The sequence below is a fragment of the Cinclus cinclus genome, chromosome 12, assembly GCF_963662255.1.
Source record: "Cinclus cinclus chromosome 12, bCinCin1.1, whole genome shotgun sequence".
NCBI lineage: Eukaryota > Metazoa > Chordata > Aves > Passeriformes > Cinclidae > Cinclus > Cinclus cinclus.
Window position 1 is genome coordinate 19783987 of NC_085057.1, and position 25063 is coordinate 19809049.

Consider the following 25063-nt stretch of genomic DNA (forward strand, 5'->3'; position numbering starts at 1 on the left):
AATGGGAAGAACAGAAGTGCCCTTGCAGAGCAGTGTTTTTCTGAGAGTTTAAGTCAGCAGCATTGGCCTTGGCTCCCTGGGCTGTTCTTCCCTTTGTGGAGGGTCCTGCCTCTGAGATGGAAATGGGTTAACTGGGTGGTGCTTACAAACAACTCACAGTATTTGTGGATTTGAAAACAAAAGCAAACAGATTTCAAGCTGAATTTTCCTAATGCTGTTCCCTGTGATTCTTTTCCTCTGTCTCTTTTCTTTCTTGCCCCCCCCCCTCCCCTTCCTTGGCAGGGAAGATAATGTCCTGCACCAGTTCTGCTGTCCACCTTCGGGGTCTAGTAGCCCATCCTCAAGATAACAGCGAAGCTGGGGCTCAGGCAGTGCTCCACCTGCCCAGTGTCCATCCAGCCCACCTCTCCTCTCCTCTCCTCTCCTCCCTTTCTGGTGTCCTGGGCTGGCACTGCACGGATGCCGTGGGACCCCGTGCTGCCAATTTGAGTCATGCCTCCTCTCCAGGCCTCCCCACAGCTCTCTCCTCCTGCCCAGTGCTGAGAACACACCCAGCTGTAAACAGATTCCTACCGTGCACACTTTATTTTCGACTAAAATAAACGGTACCATAAGTCCTGAGGTGTAAGTGTGAGTTTTGTTGCTGTGTGGTGTGGAGGGCACAGCCCAAGGGGATTTCTTCTCTCCCAGATGTGGGGTGGGAGGGCAGCTGTTGTGAGAGTCTCTATTAGGCTGCTTTAAGTTTGTTTCAGGGTTGGGCAAACACCAACATGTGACATTTTATGGATCTTAATGCATAGAGATGAACCCTTCTTCCTTTCCTTGGTGCTGGGTCTGAGGAGGCAGCGCATTTCTGTTGTGGCAGCAGAGCCTCTCTCCATGTCTGCTTCCATCCTAAGCTGCTCTGAGCTCTGCCTTCTCCTTTCCTTGGCCTCTGTGCAAGTCTTGGATCAACCAAAGGACCAGATCACTGCTCATGGCCTTCTGTTGCCCCATCAATGAAATTATTTCTCTCAAAGCTGTGCACGAGGTTGTCACTGAAGGAATGAACTTGCAGCCCCATGACTGCAGCTGGATAAATGAGATTGTGTCCGTGGGTGTCCAAGTTCCCACTGCCCACAAGGCTCTTGGTTGGTCACACCTTTCCAAACACATCCTGCAGCTCTAAAATAATCAGAGAATTTCTGTTGGTTGGGTCTTCCAAACTCAACCACTGCAAGCAGATATACCAGGGAACAGAATTTCTCTGCAGTGGCATTTACTACCCTGAAAATAATGGGAAAGAAGGACTGGGAGAGGGGAAAAAAATATTCTTAAATCTGTAGTTGCTATCATGAGGTAAAATATTGCTCCCCACTGTCTGGGGCTCGTGTAAAGGCAGAGGTGACTTGATGTAGGGAAAAAAGCAGGTATTTATTTGTGCTTGTGTGTGGCTTTGAGGATGGGATAAAAGGAGAATCTCCAGGATCAAGGAGGGAAGAGCTGTGAAGGCAGCTTGAGGCTCTTGCTCATCTTTACAATGTGCTTTTTTTCCTCCCAGAGGACTCTATAAAACCAGAATACAGGTTATTTGCTTTTCTGTGAGGCTTGATCCACTGTCTCTCTCCTTGCTGTGAAATGTTTCTTTGTGCTTGTCTTGGCTGTGACTGTGCAGCGTCCCAGGCCTGGGGAGGGATTTTCTGGTGCAGGAATAATCCACCTTCATGAATTTGCAAGTTTTTCTGCATCATTTCTGCTCACTGCTCACACTCTGTGGCTGCTGCTGTTCTTTGGTATTGAATGTTCTTAGTTTCACACGTTTCTTAATCCCTTTTCATTACAATGTAGAGAAGGAACACTCATTCCCACTGTAAAATTTCAAAATAATGTGTGCAAAAAATAGTGTAATGGATGACTACAGTTTATTATATCCCTGGAGGTGCTCTGATGTTTACTGGGCAGGGTAAAACATTGAAATGTTTGAACACTGCTCACCATTTGGGTCTTCTGCTCTGTAATTTAGAGTTTCTCAGAGCTGCTTCCCAAAGATAGAAGCAGTAGGAATGTCTGATATTTTGACTTGCTTATCTCCCTCCCAGACATAAACAGTGATTACCACTCTCTCCTCAGTGAACTGAACTCTGCAGCACTGTAATTATTCCCTTGCAGAGGGGAAGGTCTGTCCAATCTTTCCATGGGTACCTTTTATCTATTTGTGCAAATGAAAACAAGGAAGCAAGACTGATTTAACCCCGCAAATTAAACCCCCAACCTGAAGAGCCAGCGGGTGATTATCCTGAAAGTGGCTGCAGTTAATGATGAGTCTCAGGAGAAAATGAAGGCAAAGCCTGACCAGCATTATTGGCTGTCACAGGACACTGGCATGGGGTGTTTCTACCCAGTAGTTTTCCAATTAAGGGGAAATAGGGTCATTAGGGGCTGCTGGGATTTGGAACAGTCTGAGTTTGTAGCTGTAGTATCCCTGAATTGTGGCATTTTCTCTTCAGGAGCATACAGAGAGCTGACCTGCCCTAGTGCAGTGGAAGCAGAAATGCAGGAGTAAACATTTCCCTCTTTGAATAAATCATGGCTGGCTGAATAAAACACGCTGTGCATCCCTGGGTTTAGCAGCAGAGGCTGGTAGGGGCTCTCTTAGTTAACCAGAGTTAGATGACCTAAAATGCTTCATGTTATTATAAAACAGAGGAAGGTGCCAGCAGAAAAGTTCCCATTCCTGAGTCAATTTGCACTGTTTTTGTGAAGAGTGAAGACTGTTGTATTGAGCATTTTGGGATAGAAGGCAAAGTAGAAATGGCATTTTTCTTAATTTTTTCTTATTTTCTGCTTCCATGAACTCACAGGGCTGAAAAGAAGCTGCTGCTTTGGGGGAGTTCAGATGGGGAATTTCTCCTTCAGCACCTTTAGGCACTTGCACCATTTAGGATCAGGCTGGTTTGGTTTTATTCTGCAGTGTGGAGTTCTCCTCTGCAAATATATTCAGCTCATCATAAATGGTTTCGCCTGAAATGGGTTTGCAGAGCAGCCACTGCTTTGCTGTTATTTTCTGCTCTTGTATTATTTTCTCTCCATTAACAGCTGTGGGAAGCCACTAAAACAGCTCAGAGCAGCTCAGGGACACCCTGGGCTGCAACAGGATGGATTTTTGTGCACCACTAGATGGAGCAAAAAAAAAAAAAAAAAAAAAAAAAAAAAAAAAAAAAAAGCCCAAACCAAACTAGTTCAACTGAAATAAATTAGGAGATTTGTGTCTCAAAGTAGATTTTAACTAGCTGAAGGAAAATACTGTGTAATGTGGGAGAAGAAATAACCCCTTGAAAAATGCAGCAGGGTGTAGATCTCAGCACAGCTGCAGTCAAGGTTTTAAGATGCTCCCTTAGCCAAGCCAGCAGCTGTGTCATGGAACAGAGATTGCCACCGTTCCAGGCAACTCCGGATTCATGAGGAGCTGGAATTGTAAAGTGATTTATGGCCCAGGCAGCTCTTTCCCTGAGCAGGTGCCCAGGGATGGCAATGCCACCGGAGTGAAGACAGCCCCTGAGGTCACTGCCAAGAGGTGGGGACTTGGAATTCCCTGTTTGGAAAGGCTGAGCCCCCGCTGGAACCCCCGAGCCACAGTTCTGCAAGGGCGACGTTTGTATTGTGGAATAATTATTTCCCAAATGGACCTTTTTGACATGAAGCACTAATTCCTTTTTCACCTCGAATACTGAAATGGAGCAGGGAGTTTTCAGAAAATCCAACCCCAAAAATACAAAAAATACACATCCAAACATCTGTGGGAGCGCTGTTTTTGTGTTGTGCGAGGATTGGGGGGGGAGGAGGGGGTGGTAGAATTTGTTTGAGGTTTCTTTTTTTTGTTTTTTTTTTTTTTTTAAATAATTGACTATTTCCTGGCGTGGGGGCTAGAGGGAGCTCCAATGCAGCCTTCCCAAAGCTTTCCCAGTAAATCACTCCTGCCTGGCTTAGTTCAGGGAGCTGCCAAGGAGGGAGGAAACCAGCTCCATGTATTTCTGCACCCACTGGACACGGGAGATATATGGATGTATCTGGATAAATATATGGCAGGATGCCCTCTAGTCAATGCCGTTTATATATTTTATAACTATTACCATAAATGTTGTCTATAAATGTTACAATTATTACCCTAAATAGGCTGTGTGTTTGTGCCCCTACCTTTCTGGAGTGTAATGCAGGATATATTCCAGGGAAGATTTGTGTTTAACAGCAGGAGAAGCCACAGGGGGTGTTTCACATCCCACTGTCACTGGTGCTTTTCTGGGAAGGGCTATGAGAACCAGACACACAGCAATACCTCTCCTAGGCTAGTTGGCTTTCAAATAAATTGATAATTAAAAGGTATGAAACAATATGGATCTGTAGATTTAATTACTGCCAGATAAATAGATCTGCTGAGAAATCAGCAGAAAATCCAGGTTTATTATTCGACCTCTACTGCAGTAATTTATAGTAGTTAATTATATCACACCTGTATTTTACAAGGTGTCTGGCATTCTGAACCTTTCCTCTCATATTTTGCGACATGGTTTAGTGGCATGGGGGTGTTCAGCTGAAGGTTGGATTTGGGATCGTAGGAGGTCTTTTCCAACCCCAGTGATTCTGTGGTTCAGGTGGGTTTCCCATTTTCTTTTAACTCCTCAAACTGTACCAGCTGCTCAGGGCTGGGAGGGCCCTGTCCAGGAGGGGCCGGGCTGAGCAGCCCTGGGGATTTATGCCCCTTTCCTGGGAATTTATCCCCCTTTCCTGGGAATTTATCTTCATTCCCTGGGTATTTTATCCCATTCCCTGGGTGTTTATCCCATTCCCTGGGTATGTTATCCCCATTCCCTGGGTGTTTTATCCCCATTCCCTGGGTGTTTTATCCCCATTCCCTGGGTGTTTTATCCCATTCCCTGGGTGTTTTATCCCCATTCCCTGGGTATGTTATCCCCATTCCCTGGGTGTTTATCCCCATTCCCCATTCCCTGGGTGTTTTATCCCCGTTCCCTGGGTATGTTATCCCCATTCCCTGGGTATGTTATCCCCATTCCCTGGGTGTTTATCCCCATTCCCCATTCCCTGGGTGTTTATCCCCATTCCCTGGGTATGTTATCCCCATTCCCTGGGTGTTTATCCCCATTCCCTGGGTATGTTATCCCCATTCCCTGGGTATGTTATCCCCATTCCCTGGGTATGTTATCCCCATTCCCTGGGTATGTTATCCCCATTCCCTGGGTGTTTATCCCCATTCCCTGGGTATGTTATCCCCATTCCCTGGGTGTTTTATCCCATTCCCTGGGTGTTTATCCCCATTCCCTGGGTGTTTATCCCCATTCCCTGGGTGTTTTATCCCCGTTCCCTGGGTGTTTTATCCCCATTCCCTGGGTGTTTTATCCCATTCCCTGGGTATGTTATCCCCGTTCCCTGGGTGTTTTATCCCCATTCCCTGGGTATGTTATCCCATTCCCTGGGCGTTTATCCCCCTCCCTCCCTTTGCTCACCCTTCTGGCAGAGAGAAGGTGCTTTGGGGTTCAGGATGAGCCCGGGGTCCAGGCAGGGAGCTCAGGGCTCCAGGACCCAGTTCTTCAGTGGAATCAGGGATCACTCCTTATGCTGAGCTGCCACAAATGGATGGATGAGTAGGGACAGGACTACACTGACCCATCCACGAGGAGAAATGCCATTAATGAGTTCAGGGAGAGTTTTTGTGGCCCTGTCTGGATCCACTCCAGCCTCCTCCCCCCAGCTATGAGCTGACCTTTTGTGCCTCAGCCCGGCTGCTATCCAGCTCCCTCCTGGGACCTGGAGATGTCTCCAGCCACTGACCCTCCAGGAGACCTTGGGGACCTTCTTGGGGAAGGGAGGGACTTGTCAGAGCCAGGCAGTTTTGGTTTTAGCAGCAGGGTCAGAATGAGAGAGCAGCTGGGCAGCTGATGTGGAATAAAACAGAATCACAGCGTGGGTTGGGCTGGAAGGGACCTTAAAAATCACCCTGCCATGGGCAGGGACACCTTCCCTAGACCAGGCTGCCTCCCCCCAAGCACATTGTGGGTCCATAAACCAAAGAGTGCAGGGCAAACATTTGGTGTTAAAGTTTCTGTGAAATAAAGGTGCTGGTATGGGAGGGTTCTGCAGACCCTGATGAGCAAGGCCCCCTTCTGTGTGCCCACCTAACATCTTTGTGTGCTAGGAATGTTTTATCTCAGTCATTTCTGAAAAAAGCAGGTGGTGCTGTCTTCCTTTTAGACCTGAGATTTGAGAAGATTTGAAAATAATTCTCTTTATTTGCTAAACCAGCTGGAAAGCTGGAATTTCAAATAACCAGAAGCAGTTTCTTTGATTTATATTTACTTCCCATATTCAAGTGTAAATGTGCAAAACAATATAGTAAAAATATGTCCCTTTCTAATTCCTAGTGCTTCAAGCAAGTCCTTCCTCTTCCTTACCCATTCAAGTATTTAGCTTTTTTTTTGTTATTTGTGTGCTCTTTGGCCTGATGCATCCCTAGAAAAATGCGTAAAATCAACCCAATTTATGACCCATTAAAGTAAGCATTTTATCCTAAAGAAAGTATGTCACATCTCATTCACCTCTGAATTTTTTTTTTCCAAGCCCATCACTGGAGCATCGCACACCTGAAAATGAGATAGCCTTGAAATCCATCTTGCTCTCTTCAATTAAATTCATTTTTACGGAGGATTCAATTAGTTGTAATTGCTGCTTTACGACATGCTTTTGCCAGGGGCTGGGGTGGGGAGATAATTAATCTCGATCAGGACGTGTTACTGAGATCATTTTCCCCTGTCACCCAACCAGGGGTGTTATTAATCAGGAGCTGTCTCTGCCAGCACCGTCCCTGCCCTGGCAGATGGCCCTGACAAACCTCTCTGTGTGCTGGGGTCGTGCTGCTCTTGATGCCTGGAGGAGCTGGAGCAGAGGCTAGACAGAGTTAAGAGGAATCAAGTGGATGTTTCTTGAGGGGCCTTCGAAGGCCATCCCCTGGCAGTACCAGTGCCACAGTCGTGGTCCTGCCCAGATGGCTCCAGGATGGAAGCAAAAGAGGCCTCGGTCACGAGATCTCCCATTTTTATAGGTTTTAATCCCTTTGCGTGCAGAAATCAACTGACCAGTTAACAGCCTCAAATAATGAACTTTCATCCTCCTTGCTTGCTTGCCCGCCCTCCTCTTTTCAGGTTGTTTATCCTTAGAGCTTGAAGTTTGAAGAGATTGTCCTTGAGTCCCCAGCTGGAATAGGACTGTTTTGTCTTCACCACCCTGTGAAAAGATCCTAGTAACCCTTAATGTAAAACTAAAAGCTGCACACCCAAGCAGAACAGAAAAACTTAAGGCATCAGTTTGATTAAAACCACTTTAATCCTTTGTGAGGGTGACTCTCAGCTGTGTCACCACTCTCAGCTTTCCAGAGTGCTGGAGGTGCCTCCAGCATCCAGCCTGGGGTTGAGGTGCTCTCCATGTGCCTGGAGCTCTTCAGGAGCCCACCAGGACATTCTTTATAACTTTAGTATTGAGTCATCTTTTCAAATTGTTCTTCTTTTTGATTTGAGGGAGCTCACTGAAGTTTTATGTTTAATTTTATGCTGGGTTCCAAGGGACACGTGGGCAGGAGTTGTCCTTGGGTCATTTACTTCAGTGCCTGGAGGAAGGAAATAGCCAGGGCTAAGGTGAGGGAACAGCCACTGCTCTTAAAAGTAAAGCTGAAGGCAACAAATAAGCATTATCAACTCATCTGATGTTTTTCATCAAAGACTGAAGGATGATCAAAGAGCCATGAAGGGAGGCAAAGGTTCAGGTGTGTAGTGGAGCAGCAGGAAGCCTTTATTCCAGATGAGGCCAAATGAACTCTGAGCTTGGCTTTCAAGTTTCATTAGGGACCTGTCTTGGCCACACTCTCAGGCCCCCTGCAGAAAACCCACAGTTACCTGAGGAGCAGGAACATTTGGGGGGCAGTTTTTGTCAGTGTCCATGTATGATGCTCTACCTGTAACCTGGAGTGGGAAAATGTGGGGCTGTGGAGGTTAAAACTGGAGCTGAAGTGGTGCCTCCTCCAGGCAGATGTGCAGGTTTCTGCCTGGTGTTTCTTCCACCTGATTCTCTGGTGTGGAAAAGTTAAATGATAAAATGGTCTTTGAGTAGAACCGAGGAATGGGGAAGACTCATTTAATGCTTACTTTGACATTTTCCTTCCACGTCCTTTGTGTTTTGAGGGCTTTTCAGAGAACTTCAGCACTCGGTGTGTTTGCATTTTCCAGGTATGGTTGGCCTCCAAACACATCCAGCTGCATCCAGAGGGCAGCCAGAACCTTTGGATGCATCTGGGACTGCCCATCCTGATTTCTGGGTTTTGCACTGAAACTGAGTCCTCGTGGGTGCAGAGGCACCCTGAACTGTTCTGCTGTAAATACTGGAATTTAGCATGAGTTTGTGAGCGCTCAGGAGCTCTTGAATTCTGTGAATCACACAGTCATTTTATTGTGGTTTCAACTGGCTCCTTTTAGTATCAAAATTCAGGGCAGTGAAAATTATTACTGTAAATTGATAAAAGTAAACTGTCAGTTAGCTGGAAAATTCTGTTTCCTTTCAGTTGAGGAGCTGCTCTGTAGTTACCCATCCTTTCCCAGCACACTCACCACTAACCCCACGTTTTGTTGTTTGGCCACAGAGCTGCTGATGTAGCTTCAGTTGGGTTTGGATTCTCTGCTAGCATGCTAATTGAGTGTTGTTTAACCTAGGTTTGTAAGCCTTTGCTTCCAGAAAGCAATGATGTTTTTTAAAAAACCTAACCCTGCTTTCAGCCTGTAGGTTTGAGCCTGCAGAGGAGTAGGATCACTGAAACATTGACTGTGCATGTGGGGTGATAAAGAGGTTGTTTTCTGTTTTTAAAAAGGAGCATCATAACCTCTGACAGAGTGCACTGGAATTTAAGCCATTGAATCTTCTTATCTATCTCTGTCAATTTTCCTTTTGAGAAATGATGGGATTAAGATAATAAATGCAGCTTTGTTGAATGGTAGAGACGAAGCATATGGATTATAGGACTTTGAATACACTTACACACGTGTGTAATTCTGTACATTTCCTGGGAAACAAAAGAGGGATGCTCATTGATCCACAGTATCTTGTAAAGTGCTGCTTCTGTGACATGCTGGGTGATCACAGAAGAGCAGCACTGGCGTGCAGGGGAATATTCATTGATTGGGAGTGGATGTATTGAAATAGGGTGGAAGCCATGTGAATTCTGAAATGGCAATGCTGATGGTTCTGGAGAGCTGCAGGAATGAATGGCTTTGTCATGGCAGGTAATAAATGAGCCCTGGCAGTGCAGGCTGGGCTCCTGCTGCCTGTGGATCTGGGAGAGGGAGCAGGCTCCTGCCTGACCCCAATGTTCTCCTGTCCCTGTGGGATGCAGAGTGCAGGGAGCTGCTCCAGCTGCAGACGTGCCCCAGCTCCCACTCTGAGCTGGGCATGTTGGGGTTGCTGATGGGAAGGTGAGAAAAAAAATCTTTGGCCTAAAAACCAGGGGAAAAGTGGAGAGGAATGTGTCCCTGAGCCACCCCTGAGTGCCAGCAGGAGCTGTCACAGTGTGCTTGAATCCACCTGCAGCACTTGCACCACCAGGAACAGGCTCAGTTTCAAGTGGTGCAGTTTTAAATCTGTGTCTTAGGGTGTGATGTAATGTGGCCAGTTTGGGGTGTGTTCGTTGTGTATTCACCTTGGTGAGGTTTTTATCCTCCACTGCGTCACTTGCACAGAATCACGAGGTTGGAAGAGACCTTCAGGGTCACTGAATCCAACCTATGCCCTACCACCTCGACTAAACCATGGTACTGAGTGCCACCTCCAGCCACAGAGCTGCTGGGAGCTGGTTTTGGAGGACAGGGATAGAGCTGGCAAAAGGACATGGCAGATTCAAACACAGATTGCACCTCCAGTTCAGGTTTACTCACCAGCCTTTGTTTTCTGTTGTTTTTCAGTGGGGTGATCTCCAATGCCATGGGGGAGGATATTTGGAGGACTGGAATGTTTGTCCCCACTCCCCTGCATGTGGGCAGTTGTGCAGGGTGTCTCTCTGGGCTGTTTGCTGGGATTTTATTTTGCTCACCCAGAGCAGAGCAGTTTGCCTAACTCAGGTAGTCCCAGTGCTCCGTTCAGTCATCAAGAAACCTTTCACATAATGTGAAAGTGAGGTGGGATTTGTGGCTCCCACAAGCATCACTTTCTGTGCAGATGATACAGAAACAAAAAGGGAAAGCTGCTGCTGGCCAGGGACACCAGTGAGGACTCCTGGTGAAGAGCAAGTTTGCCCAGCCATATTGTTGAACAAGATGCTTTCAAACACTTCAGCTCTCAGATTACATTAGCAGGCTGGACCTTGGCCTCACAAGAGATTAAACACAGATCTGGAAGCTTTAATGTCTTCAAACTGAGTTATATACAATTGGCTGCTGCTATCACAATGCTCCTTCTCTTCCTTCTTTGGAAAACCTCAATTCCCACTTCACATATACGGGTTGGTTTTATTTTCAAGGTTCTAAATTTGAGCTGCAGATAGTAGTGAAGCTTGTTAATAAACGTCTGATCTTTGTGTAACTCTGGGAATAAATGAAATCTAAATGATGGGCTTCACTTCTAACAAAGCCAAAACCACATCATTGCAATATTTTAGTATGAAATCAGTTCCTCTGGCAAGATAGCACCTTGAAAACCAGCGCTGGGTAGATGTTCAGCAGATAATAAATTCTAAACTGCTTCTTGTCATTGGGGTGGGTCCCTGATAAAGTTGTTATTGTTCTCAGAGTTCAAGGCTTGGGAGCTTGCAGCTCCTTTGGAAAACCCAGCAGAAGGCTGGGCTGCCTGAATACCAGGCAGTCACAGCAGTGACTGTAAAATCCTAAACATCAGGGCCATTAACCTCTCCGTGTTGTTGTTGAAGTTAATTTAGTTCGTGGCAGTTTTTGGAAGTTAATTTTTCAAGTAACATTTTCACTATACAGTGTGTGTGTTACTACAAAACAGAAATTACAGCATTTCTACTTCTCCAGGTCCCCCCATTGTTACTCCTGCAGACTGCTCTAGAAATGCAGGCCCCAAGTTTGCAAGCACAAATGGGTTTTATTTAAAGTAATTCTGTTGTCCCTGCACAGAAATTCAGTTTCACTTTTGCACAGTGTTCTGAAATTAATGAAGCCAGCTGAGCCTTGCTAGTCTGGCTGTTTCCTCTTGGCTTTCAGGAGGAAAGTTGGGCTTTGTTTGCTTTTCTTACAGATCTAAAAACTCTTTGAGATGCTGGGACTGTATTTTGATTTGGAAAGCATGTTGTAAAAATGAGTGTTTGGGCACAAATGAGTGTTCTGTGTGAGTGACCGGGGCAAACAAGCTGTGCTCTGAGGACAGGCAGTGGAGCTGGTTTCCATTCCCAGTGCTGGGAGCACTTGAGACCCAACAAGGGGTCCAGCACATTCCCAGCTTTGGGAATGCAATTCACTTGAGCCCCAAGCAAAAAAAGCTTTTTGTTTCTAAGAGCAGCATTAAGCACGTGTTTAAATACTTCCTTGTCTAAATGGTTCATTAAAATATTTGGAACAAAATGTATGAGAAGAGAAAACGAGAGGCAGGAATTTCCATGGTATCCTTTAAGGCCCCCCCCCTCCCGAAAGCTGCCTTTTCTTAGGTGAGCAGTGCCAGTTCTTTAAGCACAGCTATTCAATTGTCTGTCCAGCAGAAAGGTTTAATCTGAAGAGTATTTTCAGCTTGTGTTCCAATGACTGCTCTCAGTCGAGTGCTGTTTCCCTCTGCCCGACTCACCCAGGCAATCCTGCGGAATCCTCTGGAGTGGGGCTGTTCCACTTCCAGACCCACAGTGGGACAGCTTTGCTGAGCTGGATCTGCTGAATGCAGCTGCCAGAGCCATTCCAGCCTCCCTGGGAGCTCCTGTCTGTGCTCCATCCCTGCTGTGTCACTGGGTGTCTGTCCCAGGGAAGGGGAGCATCTGTCCGGGCCACCGTGGCTGGCAGTGGTCCATGGCAATGCCAGGGGACGGGGGACAGGAGGAGGGCAGGCACTGCCCTGCCCTTGGTGCCTGGCAGTGCCTGGATTCACTCACACTGTTATTAATGAATGAATTAATTAATTAATGAATTAATTAACGCAGGCCACGGCTGCACGTCTGATAAAGGATGCTGCAGACAGAGCGACGTCGCTGCAGGGCTCCAGCCACAGCTCCATCAGATTCCCCGAGTTCTGGGAGGAGAGCAAGCTCTTCATCAGCTCCTGCTCCATGACATTCAAATGAGAATTTCCCACAGCTTGTTCCTTCAGTGCCATTTGTTGGGGAGATCAGGCAGAGGAGTGTGACAGGAGCTGGACTGCCAGGCTCCGGGTCCCTTGAGCTCAGGGCACTTTGGGCTTTTTTGGGAATGAGCCCTCCCTGATGCCTTGGGATATGAAGAGATGATTTTCTTCGAATGGCTGGATTATCATTTCCAGTTTTGTTTCTGAGGGATGCGGTGTCCTGGCTGAGGATGATCCTTCTGTCCTCTTCTTTCTGCCTGCTGGGATTGGATGCTTTGGGCTTTCCTTCCAAATGGAGCGCTAAGAGTGGGATCCATGGTGTGCCAGACCATCCTCAAGCAAGGGTATAAAGATTTCTATTTGGTGAAGCTGCACTTTGGAGTATAAAGAAATAATTTCATTCTCCTTTGTGTGTGAACACGTGGAGCATCACAGCACCAGCCTGCAGTGAGCAGGTTTCCCTTTCTTCTGTGAACTGCCAGCTCCTAGGAAGAAACTGTGCCAAGCAGCAGCAATTATTCGCTGAGCAACACCCCAGACAGGGTCTTAAATATTTAATGTATTATTCTGCATTCCTTCCCTCAGCGTGAGAGGGATGCAGCAGCACAGTGCTGCAAGCACTGAGGCTGACAGAGCTCAGAGCTGCCTTTTCCCCTCGCACCCCTCTGAGCTGCTGTCTGAGACAGCATATCTCTGTACTCTGATGCTCCAAGTGAATCTCCCTTCTTAGCCAAAAGATGATATATTTAAGCAGTCTTTATTTGGGATCAAGCTGGGGGTTTGCTTCAGCTGCAATTATTTCATCTGTCACCACTGTGCCTTTTCGTGCCAGGAGAATATCTTGGCTTTTCTCAAATTGGATATTTTTCTGGCTGCTTGCACGATGTGTGCTTGTGCTGCGTGGTTATTTGTAGGCTCTGCCAGCAGCAAGAGAGTGGTGCTGGGGTCTCCTCTGTCCTCTGGTGAGCAGTTAATGAAGCAGTTGCAGCCATCTGCACTGATGGGAAGGGACTTTCCTGCCCCAGCTCAGCATTATCCAAGCAAATTGAGCCCGGAGGATGGAGGCTGCCCAGGGGACCCTGAGGAGGGGAGGCAGCTGCACCGAGCCGTCAGTGTGGGGACTCCCCCAGGACTATCCAGCCCAGGAAGAACCTCCCCAGAACTTTACCCTCCATCACCATCAGAGAGGTGAAAGCAAGGCTGATGCATGGACACGGGGCTGGGCTGTGCAGTGACTGTCCCTGTTCATCCATCGCAGCCAGAGCACACTTTTCTGGTGCCTCTGTCACACTGGGGCTTGCTGCAGGCACAGGGACCTCTTCCAAATCCTCCGTGGTTCCCACTGGCACTGCTCCACACGGGCAGGCAGAATTTGAAGGGCTCCGTAGCAGTCCCAGATCAATAACATCTCTTGTCTGCTGTCACAGCTGAGCAAAACACCACTGCAGGTTTTCACTTCTCCAGTGTTCATTCCCTACCCTCTCTGTGTCACACAGTATAAGGAGCTCCATCTTAGACCATTTCCAAAATAAGCTTCGGTTTCAGTTGATTTTTTTATTTACAAAAAACAGTTTCTTTCATCACAAAAAAAAAGCAAAATAAACCAGAGCTTTGCATCTTGGCTCAAAATGCCAAGAGCTAATTGTGTGTTTCCCTTCAGTCTGTTAAAATATTGTGGGATAAGATCTTTTAGACACCACTGGCTGGGAATGGCTCCCTGCTCACCACACAGTACCAATAACAAGATTTGGAGCCCGTGGCCTTGTTTTGTGCTCCAGGACAGAGCTCTTGACTAGAATTGTGTTTATAGTTTTTGTCTGTGGATACCCAAAGCCTGCTGTCTGAATTTTAGACCAATGATTTCTTGGAAATATTTGCATTTTCTGCTGCATGATGGACTGCAGAAGTGGGCTGGTCATGACTCCTGTGCTGATGGACACAGATGGAAGCTCTAGGCAAGATCCTGATCCAGGAGCTGTGGATATCCATACTTTGGATAATCCTTTTTAGCCTTGAAAGCAGTTGTTACTACCAACAATTACACACATTCTTCACATTTCCTGCTGACCACGTTAGCAGGGAAATAATCCCACTGTGTGCCCAGTTTAGTTACAGTTCATGCCACCATTCCTCTGCCTTTTCCCTGAAATGTCAGGAATGTGCATGACAGGAGATGTTGTTCAGCTGAGTCACCAGTGAAACTGGGGCACATTTCCTGCACTGCCCACCTGGAAGGACCTTGCAAACTCCATGGAAACAAACTGGAGATACAAACCAGCCCCCGGGGTGGTTTGGAGCATTCCTGATAATTCCAGGCAGTTCTGCAGTTTGTGCTCTGCCTCAACTCAATTTTCACTCAAAGCCTTGGGCATAGTTCTGCAGTTAATGGCACTTCGGGAATTTTTAAAAATATCTTTATTAATACCAATGGAAATTATACATATATAGACAAGTCTTTTGTATTTAACAGTATCTTTTTAATGTCTTCATCATTAGATATTGTCAGTGCTTCTTTCTGGGCTACAGATATCCTGAGACAGTGCCTGGCAGAAATAAACAGGACTGTCAGACCTTCCTGTTCACTTTCTTCACAGCAGTGCAGTATTTTATTTTCCTGTCCAGTTAATTTGTTAAAAAGCAAAACAAAATGAACAAACCTTATTTTGAAGTAGCCTAAATAAGATATATTTTTCTCATTCCTGAAGTGACCCTACATGCAATGAGATTTTTGGTTTGCTGCAGTTTTAATGACATTGTGTTCAGAATCTGGGTTATTTTTATGTTTTAAATTAACTTTCCATCTTTGAGCAGTTTGGAAAGAAACCAAAATACTTAAATGGGATTTTAACTGGAAAAAAAGAAGGGGAGTGATGATGTGATTATACTATTCTGCAAATTCAATAAGAATTAACTAACTTTCTGTACCCAAAATCCAGACCTTTTGGTAGAATTTAAACTTGATTTCTCCTCTTCCTACTGGGGGTTTTTGTGGCCACTAAATGTTGGTTTTCATGTTGTCAGACTACTCCTGAGGTTTTCCACAGTGCCAGGTTGAGTCTGGGGGTGGATGGCCACATATATATATATATGTGTGTGTATATATATATGTGGCCATATATATGTGTGTGTGTATATATATATATATTTATATAAATGGGCTATAACAATTCTGGGGGTGTAGCCCTCCTTTGCAGGACTTGTTTTCCATCTTCCTTCCCAAAGTGTGGGGATCTGACTCACCCAGGCAATTTCTCCACATCAGCTCCAGAAGCTTTTCCTGTCTTTGCCACTCTTCCTATATCTAATCTTCGCCTCAGAAACCATAAAGAAGTTAGTTGCACCAGGGGAGGTCTGGGTTGGGTATTAGGAAAAATGTCTTCCCTGAAAGGGCTGACAAGCAGTGGCACAGGCTGCCCAGGGCAGTGCTGGGATCAGCAGCCCTGGAAGTGCCCAGAAAACATTTGGATGTGGTGCTGAGGGACGTGGTTTGATGGACCTGGCAGTGTCAGGGGAATGGTTGGACTCATGCTGGAGGTCTTTCCCAGCCTTGAGGAGCCTGTGGTTTATGACTCCAAGAGGGCTGTTTTTGATGAGAGCTCTGCTTTTCCTAGCTGTATTTAAATATAGAAATACAAGTGCCTCTCCTGACTGAAGGTTTGGGTGCTGGGGAGTACCTGGGATGCCTGACTTCAGGAAGGAGAGCCAGGATTCCTAATGAAGCTGTAATCCTGCTCCTGGGGATTGTGCAAGGAGTCCCCCAGGTCAGGAGTGCTCATCAGGGCTGTGCTGGGGCTAATCACTGCTCATTAGCATCTCCTCTCTATGCACAGCACATCCCTGCTGCACAAAGACAGTGTCTGAGAAATAGTTATTTTTTTATTCATAGCACCAAGGGCCCAAACTGCTCAGAGCAGATTTTTTTCCTGCAAGTCTGGGTTAAAAAGCAAGGCAAGAGCCCCTCTGAGTGAGCAGCCTGGCACCTGCACAGCACACGGAGGGAAGCAGGAAACTTCATTTTAAGGAAATGAAGTTCACCCTTTTCCATGGTTAAACCAACACCCAGCCTCAAAGCTGGCATATGTGAGCCACCCCCTCAAAATTTAGCAGTATTCACAAATCCTGAACTGGAGAAGCAAACAAATTATAGGGTGGCATAAGCTCCCCAAAGCTATTTTAAAGCTTTAGTGCTTTAGTTAAAAATCTATTTGGACAATATGGTTTGTTTCCATTTCTGTACAGCTGATTCTTGCTACTTTTATGGCCTCCTCCCTTCACACCACCCTGTTTATTTTTGTAAACAAATAAGGGGATTCAAAGTAAAGATTTGCCACTGATTTATGAATGGCCACTGTAAATATAATTAATGCAGTTCTCATGTGAGTTTTATGAACCTCCACGGACTGTGCATGTTTATGGCTCTGTGAGCAAAGGCTGATCTGTGACCATTTGTGTAAGTGATAGAAAAGGGTGAGTGTAAGTAACCATTTAAAAATAAAGGGCCTTTGGCTGATGTTTTATTAGAGCCTGTGGAAAAAAAAAACTTGGCTTCACCCTAAAAATGTACCTCTATATTATATATATAATTATAATAAACCTGGAGTCATGCTCAGAGAGAGCAAGGGTAATTGCACCACACTGCATGTTAAATATTGCTGCTCAAATATCGACATACTTAGAGAGCTTCCTCAGTCCTTACAGTGACCTGAACTTTGTGCTGCAATAATTCTGCAGGACAAATCCACAGTTGCCTTTTTGGGTAGAGAGCAGAAAGCCCCATAGTGTAAAAGTCACTCACTTAGATACAGAAGGATGGAGTGCTTTTAGAATATTGGAAATTGATCTGGTTGTGACTTATTCAGACAAAGGTTTCTCTGATTCCCCCCTCTCTAATCTAGGAAAGGGTGCTGGGTTTTTTGTTTGGGTTTTTTTATTTCCTCTCATGTTTAATGGCATGCTAAGTACTCTGAAATGTCAGTAAGAAGGAAGAGAATGTAAAATTGTTGATTTTAAAGGACATAGAGTTTTTGAATAGTTCATGTCTTTAATTTGGTTTATACTTCAATGCTTTATAATTTTATTCTTTTGCTGTCACCTCAGGACTTCACTGGAAACAGGAAGCAGCGTCTCAACTGACCCACTCAGGTACTGTAGCAATCCTAGCTGGTAGTTGTAGGTCTGAGCTGACAGAACTGCCCTGCTGAGCATCAGCTGCACATCACACAGCTTTATCCTGCCACGCACAGCCAGCAGAGGCGCTGACATAATAGCTGGGTATTCCTAAGAGTGGATAATTTGCTCTTTTCTGGGTTATCCAACTTGAAATTCTGCTCTGGCTTCAAACTCTGAGTTTCTTCTTGGAGGAGCACAAAGGGGAGGGACAGAAGGTGTGTCTGTGCACAAACCACCTCTCTCTCCGATTTTTATAACCTTCGTGCTGCCAGTCTTTGGTCTTTCCTCCTGTCCTGGCAGGTCTGTGCTGCTCTGGGGAACAGTTGCGTGGAGATGTCACTCGTGTTCCTGTTGCTCAGCATTTTGATAAAAGCACCCACCCTTCAGAGAGCTCTGTCACACAAGGCACTGCCAGAACTGGGATTTTACTTTGATCACTCCATTTAGAAAGAAATGCTTGGCCCTGTTAACACTGCATATCAAATGGGTACCTTGCATCTTTTGTTCTCACCCTTGCACACTGAAAAGTGCATCAAAGGCACAGAATTCCTTTGATAAAGCTGGGGCAGCTCCCTCTCAAATTGGCAGCTGGTTTGGTACAAGTCTTCCTTTGGAGATGTTCTGGGTTGAGGATGTGACGTTTTCCCACATGATGTCGTTTGAACCTTGCTTGAACACAACAGTGGGAGCTGTTCTGTTTAACCTTATTCAAATTAAGCCCCCCCCATCCCCCCCCGTAATTAATCTTCCATTATTATCCAGTGTAAAGTCTTCTGAAAGTGAAGCTTTTGCCTTGTTACCATTTCCTAGCAGCCACCCCCTGTGCTGTGATATTCCCTTTGTCCTCAGCACAGCAACACTGCACCACGTTCAGTCCCCACTGTACTTTTGTCCCATTCCCAGTGTGATGGGAACACTGGGCCTTTGTCTGGCAGGACAATGCAGGAAAAAACCCAACTTCCCCTTGCTCTGCTCCTCTGCAAATTTATTTTAACAAGAGCACGGTGTTGCTGGTGTGTGATTTACCAGAGCCAAGTATTGCTGCCACCTTCATTGCAGGCTGGAAATGGATTTTATTATAATGTTTTTTTCTTCCACTGAGTATTTTTTCCATGGGAGGAGGGAGTCAGTGAGGAATATGGAAGAATTATGTGCATGCAGTAAAAATCCTCCTGAATGTTGAGGACTGGGGTGAAATAATACCTAGGGGTTACCAAACAAGGATGTGAAAATGCCACTCTTTAACTATAAATTGAATAATTTTGTGAAGTTAAAAAAAAAAACCTGTATAATCACAGAGGAGGAACTGAAGAAAACTTGTTGAGATTTTATCAGATAAACCTGTGAATTTTTTTTTAATGTTAAATAGTTATAGAGGGAAGAGCATGTGATACCTAGTCCACTTCAGCAGGTCAAATAAGCCTGTTCTGAGTTGTAATTAGACAGAATTAAGGCCATTATCTTTTAAGTACAATGAAAGATAATGTAAGACTTCTTGTTACTGGATGGGTTCTCATGAACCTGTTGAGCAAATTGGCCTTTGAATATCCCAGAAAAGGGGATGTAGCAATTAACAGGGCCCCACCCAGTGTCCTGTCAAGTATTTCCTAGTCAGGGTGCTCTTTTTGCATTTTGCTCACAAATTTCCTATCCCCATCACAAGGGACATTTCCCCTCAGTGAACCCACTCAGTGCTGGGAAGAGTAAAGGTTAATGTGAAAAATTTGCTTATGTCCATTATAAAGAGGAATATATGTAAAAATTGGTGTATTCTATGTGTGGGTATATTGCTTGGCACAATTTCTTTCATGGCCTGCACAGGATTTATTCTGGGTATTTTAAGTTGGCCTCTGTCAGCTTTCAGCTGGCACCTAAAAATATTTTGTTTCCTAATATCTAAATTTTAATGTGGCCCTTCTGAAGGGTAGAATTGCCAGACCTGTTCCAAACGAACTGGAAATTTAAATGTTTGAGCTCTGCAGATATTTGGGGCAGATCTGTCATCTTCTGTAGCAAATTGATCAGCCAGAGGTTGTGTGAGCCCAGGGAACAGATGTGCAGAGAGGACAGTCAGGATTCAGAGAGCAGCAAAGTTCTCCCTACCCTTCTCCATGGATACTTTGGCAGCCGAGTGGCTTAATAACCAAAAACAAAGGGTAGGATCATATGGTGATTAGAATTCATCTGTGGGGGAGTGCTGAACTCTGACAGGTGTCTGAAGCCAAAGAACTTTGTTTTGAGTTTCTGGAAGGTTTCTAGGCAGCAGAGCTGCCCTTCAAGGCAAAGGGAGAGACCTTGATTTATGTCCTGACTTTCTGGGAGTCTCTGCAGGGCTGCTCTCCAATACCTTGGGGTGTCCCCAGGGTGTCCCCAAGCCTGAGGGCTCTGTAGGAGCTCATCCACCTGCCCAGGGATGCTCCAGGGGTGGGACCCAGGAATGTTTGCGAGGGGCAGGGAGGGACATCTGGTTTGCCAGAACCTTGAACGTCAGAATGTGCCTTGAACACCACAATGGGCCTTGAACACCACAATGGGCCTTGAACACCACAATGGGCCTTATTCTTTGAGCAGCCCAGGAATTTTCTGCCCAGCTTTGATGCAGAGGCCACGTACTGCACTTCAGTGCCCACATAGCACCTGGGGCACAGAGCTGTGTGTGCTCTGGTGTCCTGTGAGCACCTCAAACCTTCCAGGAGGAAGTTCAGCATCTCTCTGCCTGCCCAAACCCTTGGTTTGTACCCCTGCTCTCTACTCCTCCACTTTTTGATGTGCTGGGTGCAGGGTATCACGGATGAATACGGGATCCACACTGTCTGGGACCCTTGAAATCCCTGAACTCCACAACACACAAATGGCTACCGTGAATTTTTTGTGTGTGGTCAGTCGAGTATTTCACCCTGGGGTCTTGAAAGACTTGTGGAAAACAATTTAACTGCTACAATTTCTGTGCTCCGCCTCAATAGGGGGATACGCTCTTTTTCTGGAGAAGTGAAATATTTTTTAGGAATGTTCCTGGCATATCACTCTGAAAGTGTAACTAAGTAAATAACAGTAGTTCAATATTAGTATTTTGTGAAAGATTGTCACCAGACAAGTCGATTTTCCTGGGCTGCCCAACTTTTGAAAGCAGTACACCAGGAAATCCAGCAAGCACTGGCTTCATGCTGGGGTTATTTTATCCCTCAGTGGATTGTTTTCCTTCAGCCTCAAGGCTCCAGGGGTTGGCAAGAAAACCACCCCTAAAAAAGGAGGTGGTGCAATGTTTGATTTCCACTTGGCCCTTTTTTTAGGGGTTGTTTTTGAAAGCCTTGTCAGAGGCTGAACTCTGAGTGACTACAGAAATTCTCAGCAAACTGCTCACAGCTCCAGTGCTGGAGCTGCAGCACATCCAAAAATCCCTGCCTGTGTTAGGTTGTGTTAGGCCTGGGAATTCTAAGTCAAAGGTTTGGGTAAATGCCTTTCTGAAAGAACCAGCTCTGTATCCTGGCTGAGCGTGAGATGAAGCTTAATTTCCTTTGTTGTTTTCCTCTGGAAGACAAGTGAAAATGAAGAACGTGTTGAGATCGTGGGGCTTTTCATTTGCAAAAGTGTTCATTAGCATTTTCTCTGCATGAAGGGTGGGATAATCAGTGTTGGATGCTGTCAGAAAATCCATGGGTACATGGCTCCTATGCTCTGAGCCCACTGCTTGGAAATAGATAATTAAGGTGATAAATAGGATTTTTTTTTTTTTTTAATCTGGAAAGATATGATGCTGAGAAAGAAATTGCTTTGTAATTTGAGCAAAGGGTAAGTTTCCTGAAAAGTCTCATTTCAGAATCAAGTTTTTGGCTGGTGTTTCCTGAGCTTACTTGTCTTGGGCTGGTTTTCCCCTTCTTCCTTGATCCTGGGAATAGCTGGCCTTGGTTATGGGATGTAACCATTTTTTTCTTTCTTGTTTCCTTTTTGTTTTTCTTGGAATGTAAAAAAATAATCAGATACAAAAATGTTACAATGGGGAAAACTCAATTTTTTTTTTTTCTTTTTGTTTTTCTTTTATCTTGTGAGGGTTTTTTGCTTGTTTGTTTGTTTGGTGGTTTTTTGTTTTTGTTTTTTTTAGGGGGAATTCTTTTTTGTTTTGTTTTTTGTTTTGTGGAAACAAAGGGAAAGGGATTTCCAGTTACCATCTTGGCAGTATCCAAGGCAGGAGGCAGTGCCAGGAGGTTGGGACTCACCAGCAGCCACTGGGTCTCCAGGGCCTTCCCTCAGTTCCTCCTTAGATAAAACTACCCTGGAGAAACGGGGATGAAAAGCAGGGATGAAAGATTTTTCATAAGAAAATCTAAATATTCTCACCGTGATGGCATCAATGACTTGAAAATTGCCAAGCTAACGAAGCCCAAGGGAATATGAGTCCAGAAAGATAAACAGGCTTGGATTTGGGCATTATTTTGTTTATAAAATAAAAATAATTCTTGGGGGGGCGATGTTGCTTCTCACAGATATTCAGTTGTGTTTGCTTTGGAGTCACCAGCTCTGGTGCTGCTCTGAAAGAAATCCCAACAAATAAATACAGGCAGCACAAGGAAAGGGGTACTTGAAAGAGAATCTTCACAAGAAATTATTTTTTAATAGGCCCCAGTCAAATGTATTCTTTCCCTGCAAGTTGCTTTTCTCAAGATCTGGTCATTCCCACCACCTGTCCTGTCCTGTACAAGATGTTTTTTGGGAAATACCACACAAAGTGTGACCCTGTTTAAGCATAACCCACTGATTTCTTTACTTCACTAAAGAAACTGCCATCTTTTACTCAAATATATTTATAATTGAATTTAATTAAACTTACACAAAGCAGTTTTCTGAGAAGATGCAAGGCACTTCTATAACTGTACAGTGATAATGAGTAAAACCAGAACCCCTAAATATAGCTTCTATAGATCCCTAAATATAGCTTATTATCCAGGCACTTGGGAACCTAGATAGGTCCACATGGAAAAGAGCCTCAGGTTGAGGCTTAGGATTTGGTTTTCTTTGCATATTTTTTAAACAGCGTTAAAATTCTTGTGGCTTTTTGGGGAGGAGATTGTGGGGGTGTTTTATGGTTTGTTTGTTTCTTTGGGTTTTTTGGGTGGTTGTTTGTTTGTTGGTTTTGTTTTAAAACACTCGTCCAAGTGCCAGAGTGGTTTTGAAGCATTTTGTCAGATTCTGCTTTTGGTTTTGTTGTTGTGCCTGTTAAACTCTTTTAAGTTCTCTCTACCTGTTTGATAGTAGGGAAAGCTGTAGCCTAGGTGTTTACTGTGGGTGATTTTCAGAATTGAAACAGAATGAGAAACAGCCAAATTGTAGCTGCTGGAAGAGCAAACTTACAGCAAACCAGACACAGGCATTGGTCTCCATCAGGACACAACAGCAACGTGTTTTTTATTTATTTATTTAGTATGAAATGCTGTGGCAATTCTCATGTGCTAGTCCTGTTTGTTGCAATGGAGCAGTTCTGTGCTGTTAACTCAGAGTATCCTGTGAGACTGGAGAAGGGGAGGGATGGGCACAAATCTCTCCTGTCTGACCAGGGACAGGACCCAGGGAAGGGCTGGAGCTGTATCAAGGGAGGGTCAGGTTGGATCTCAGGGGAAGGTTCTACCCCAGAGGGTGCTGGCACTGCCCAGGCTCCCCAGGGAACGGGCACGGCCCCGAGACTGCCAGAGCTCCAGGAGCAACGCTCCAGGGATGCTCACTCAGGGATTGTTGGGTGTCTGTGCAGGGACAGGGGTTGGACTGGGTGATCCTTGTGGGTCTCTTCCATCACTGGAGATTTATAGAATCCCAGACCGATTTGGATCGGGATGGACCTTTTAAAGCCCAACCCACCCATTCCATCCCCCCTGCCATGGCAGGGACACCTCCCACTGTCCCAGGCTGCTCCAGCCTGGCCTTGGGCACTGCCAGGGATCCAGGGGCAGCCACAGCTGCTCTGAGCACCCTGTGCCAGGGCTCCTCACCCTCACAGGGAGAATTCCCACCTAATTTCTAATCTAACCCTGTCCTGTGTGACTCCGTTCCAGGATTCTCACCCGTGGCAGTTCACGTTGGGATAGAGAGGAAAGGAGGAGGGGGGGGGGGGAGTTGGTAGAACTGGGCCATGGTAAAAGATAGAAAATTTTTAAAATTCGCGCTTCTGTGTTCTCCGAACAAAAGCAACCCGCTTTTACGGCGCCTAGCAGAGGTTTCGATAGCAAATCCTGGCATTCCCAGCCCGTGCCTGCGGCTCGGGGATGGCTCCGGAGCGGCTGCGGCTGCCGGGATCCCCCGGGATGCTCCGCCGGGATTCCCCGTAGGGGCTGTGCGTCCCGGCCTCCAGTCTGTCCGTCTGTCCGTCCGTCTGTCCGTGTCCGTGCCCGCGCCCCGGGGGCTGTCCCGCAGCCGCCGCGCGGTTCGGGGTTGGTTCATCCTCCCCCCTGCGCTCGCTGGCAAAGCGCGTTGGGAACCAGATAAGCACAATCTGGTGTGTGAGCGGGAGGGTCTGAGCTCCTGCCTGTCTTTTTTTTTTTTTTTTTTTTTTTTTTTTTTTTTTTTTTTTTTTTTTTTTTTTTTCCGCTCTTTTCCCCTCCCCTCACGAGAAGCCCCCAGTTCCCGAGGTGCCGCAGACAATGGAGCTGATGTGCTGGTACAGGAGGAGCTGATTCACGGGGGGGAAAAAAAAAAAAAAGGGAAAAGGGCAAACGCCTGCAGCCCCATGTGCTGAGATCACAGCTGTGCTCCGGGTTCCGGGCACTGGTGTCAGAGCCCATCGAGATAATTGCCTGCATTTTCCGAAGTTCTGGGCGCTCTAAGGATGCTTTCCAAGGGTCCATCAAAACCCGCAGCTGGAATTTATCCAGGCTGTTTGTCCAGGGCGCTTTCAGAACGGCCTAAAGCAGCCGAAAGGAGAAGTGGGATTTCAGTGTAATTCCAGTGATCCCGGTAGGACTGGAGGCTTTGGGGGGAGATAAACGGCGAGCGGGATCAAAGAGCGCCCATGGATTCGTGTCCTTTGTGCTCCTGCCTCTTTGTGTGAGCGGGGCTGCAGGTGCTGAGCCGGGAGCGGGGCTGCCCTCGGCTCCGGGGCTGTCCCACGGCCCGGGATGCGGCCGCAGGGACACCAGGCTGCTGCACCGCCTTTGAGCCATTCAGACCGTAACAAAAAAGTCTTGTGTCGCTAAAAGCCCGCTGCAGAGCGCGCTGGCGGCGGCAGGAGTGCTGGAAAATGCTGAAGTTGAAGGCCTTCTGCTTGGATTACTGGCAGTTTTTATGTCTCCAGCCTCTCCATGGTTTCTATAAAAGGTAAGAAAATGTTAACTCTGCAATGCTCTTCAGCACATGGTGCCGCCGGGGTTTTTCCTCGCTGTTCTGCTCCCTGAGAGAAGGGAGTGGTAGGCAATTAATGAGAACTTGTGACAAAGATTGTTAAGCTGCATTTTTATTTTTTTTAAATCGCATTAATTATCAGCTGCTGTTGCCTCTGTGCATGCAGATGCGAAGGTGACGGTGCTGCTTGGTTTTAACCTCTACTTTAGGTCACATCAGCTGAGACTCAGGACTTTTTCTTCCCTGCTGTTTTATCCTTAGGCAC

General features: G+C 46.0%; 1 protein-coding gene across 2 annotated transcripts in view; it reads left to right on the forward strand.

Moving 5' to 3' along the window:
* Positions 1–25063, forward strand: part of IQSEC1 (IQ motif and Sec7 domain ArfGEF 1) — a 271228-nt gene that overhangs the window by 120086 nt on the left and 126079 nt on the right. For both annotated transcript variants that reach the window (XM_062500432.1, XM_062500433.1), the window contains one exon: positions 17404–17448. In XM_062500432.1, the coding sequence (XP_062356416.1) occupies positions 17404–17448 (45 nt within the window). The remainder of the gene's footprint in view (positions 1–17403; positions 17449–25063) is intronic.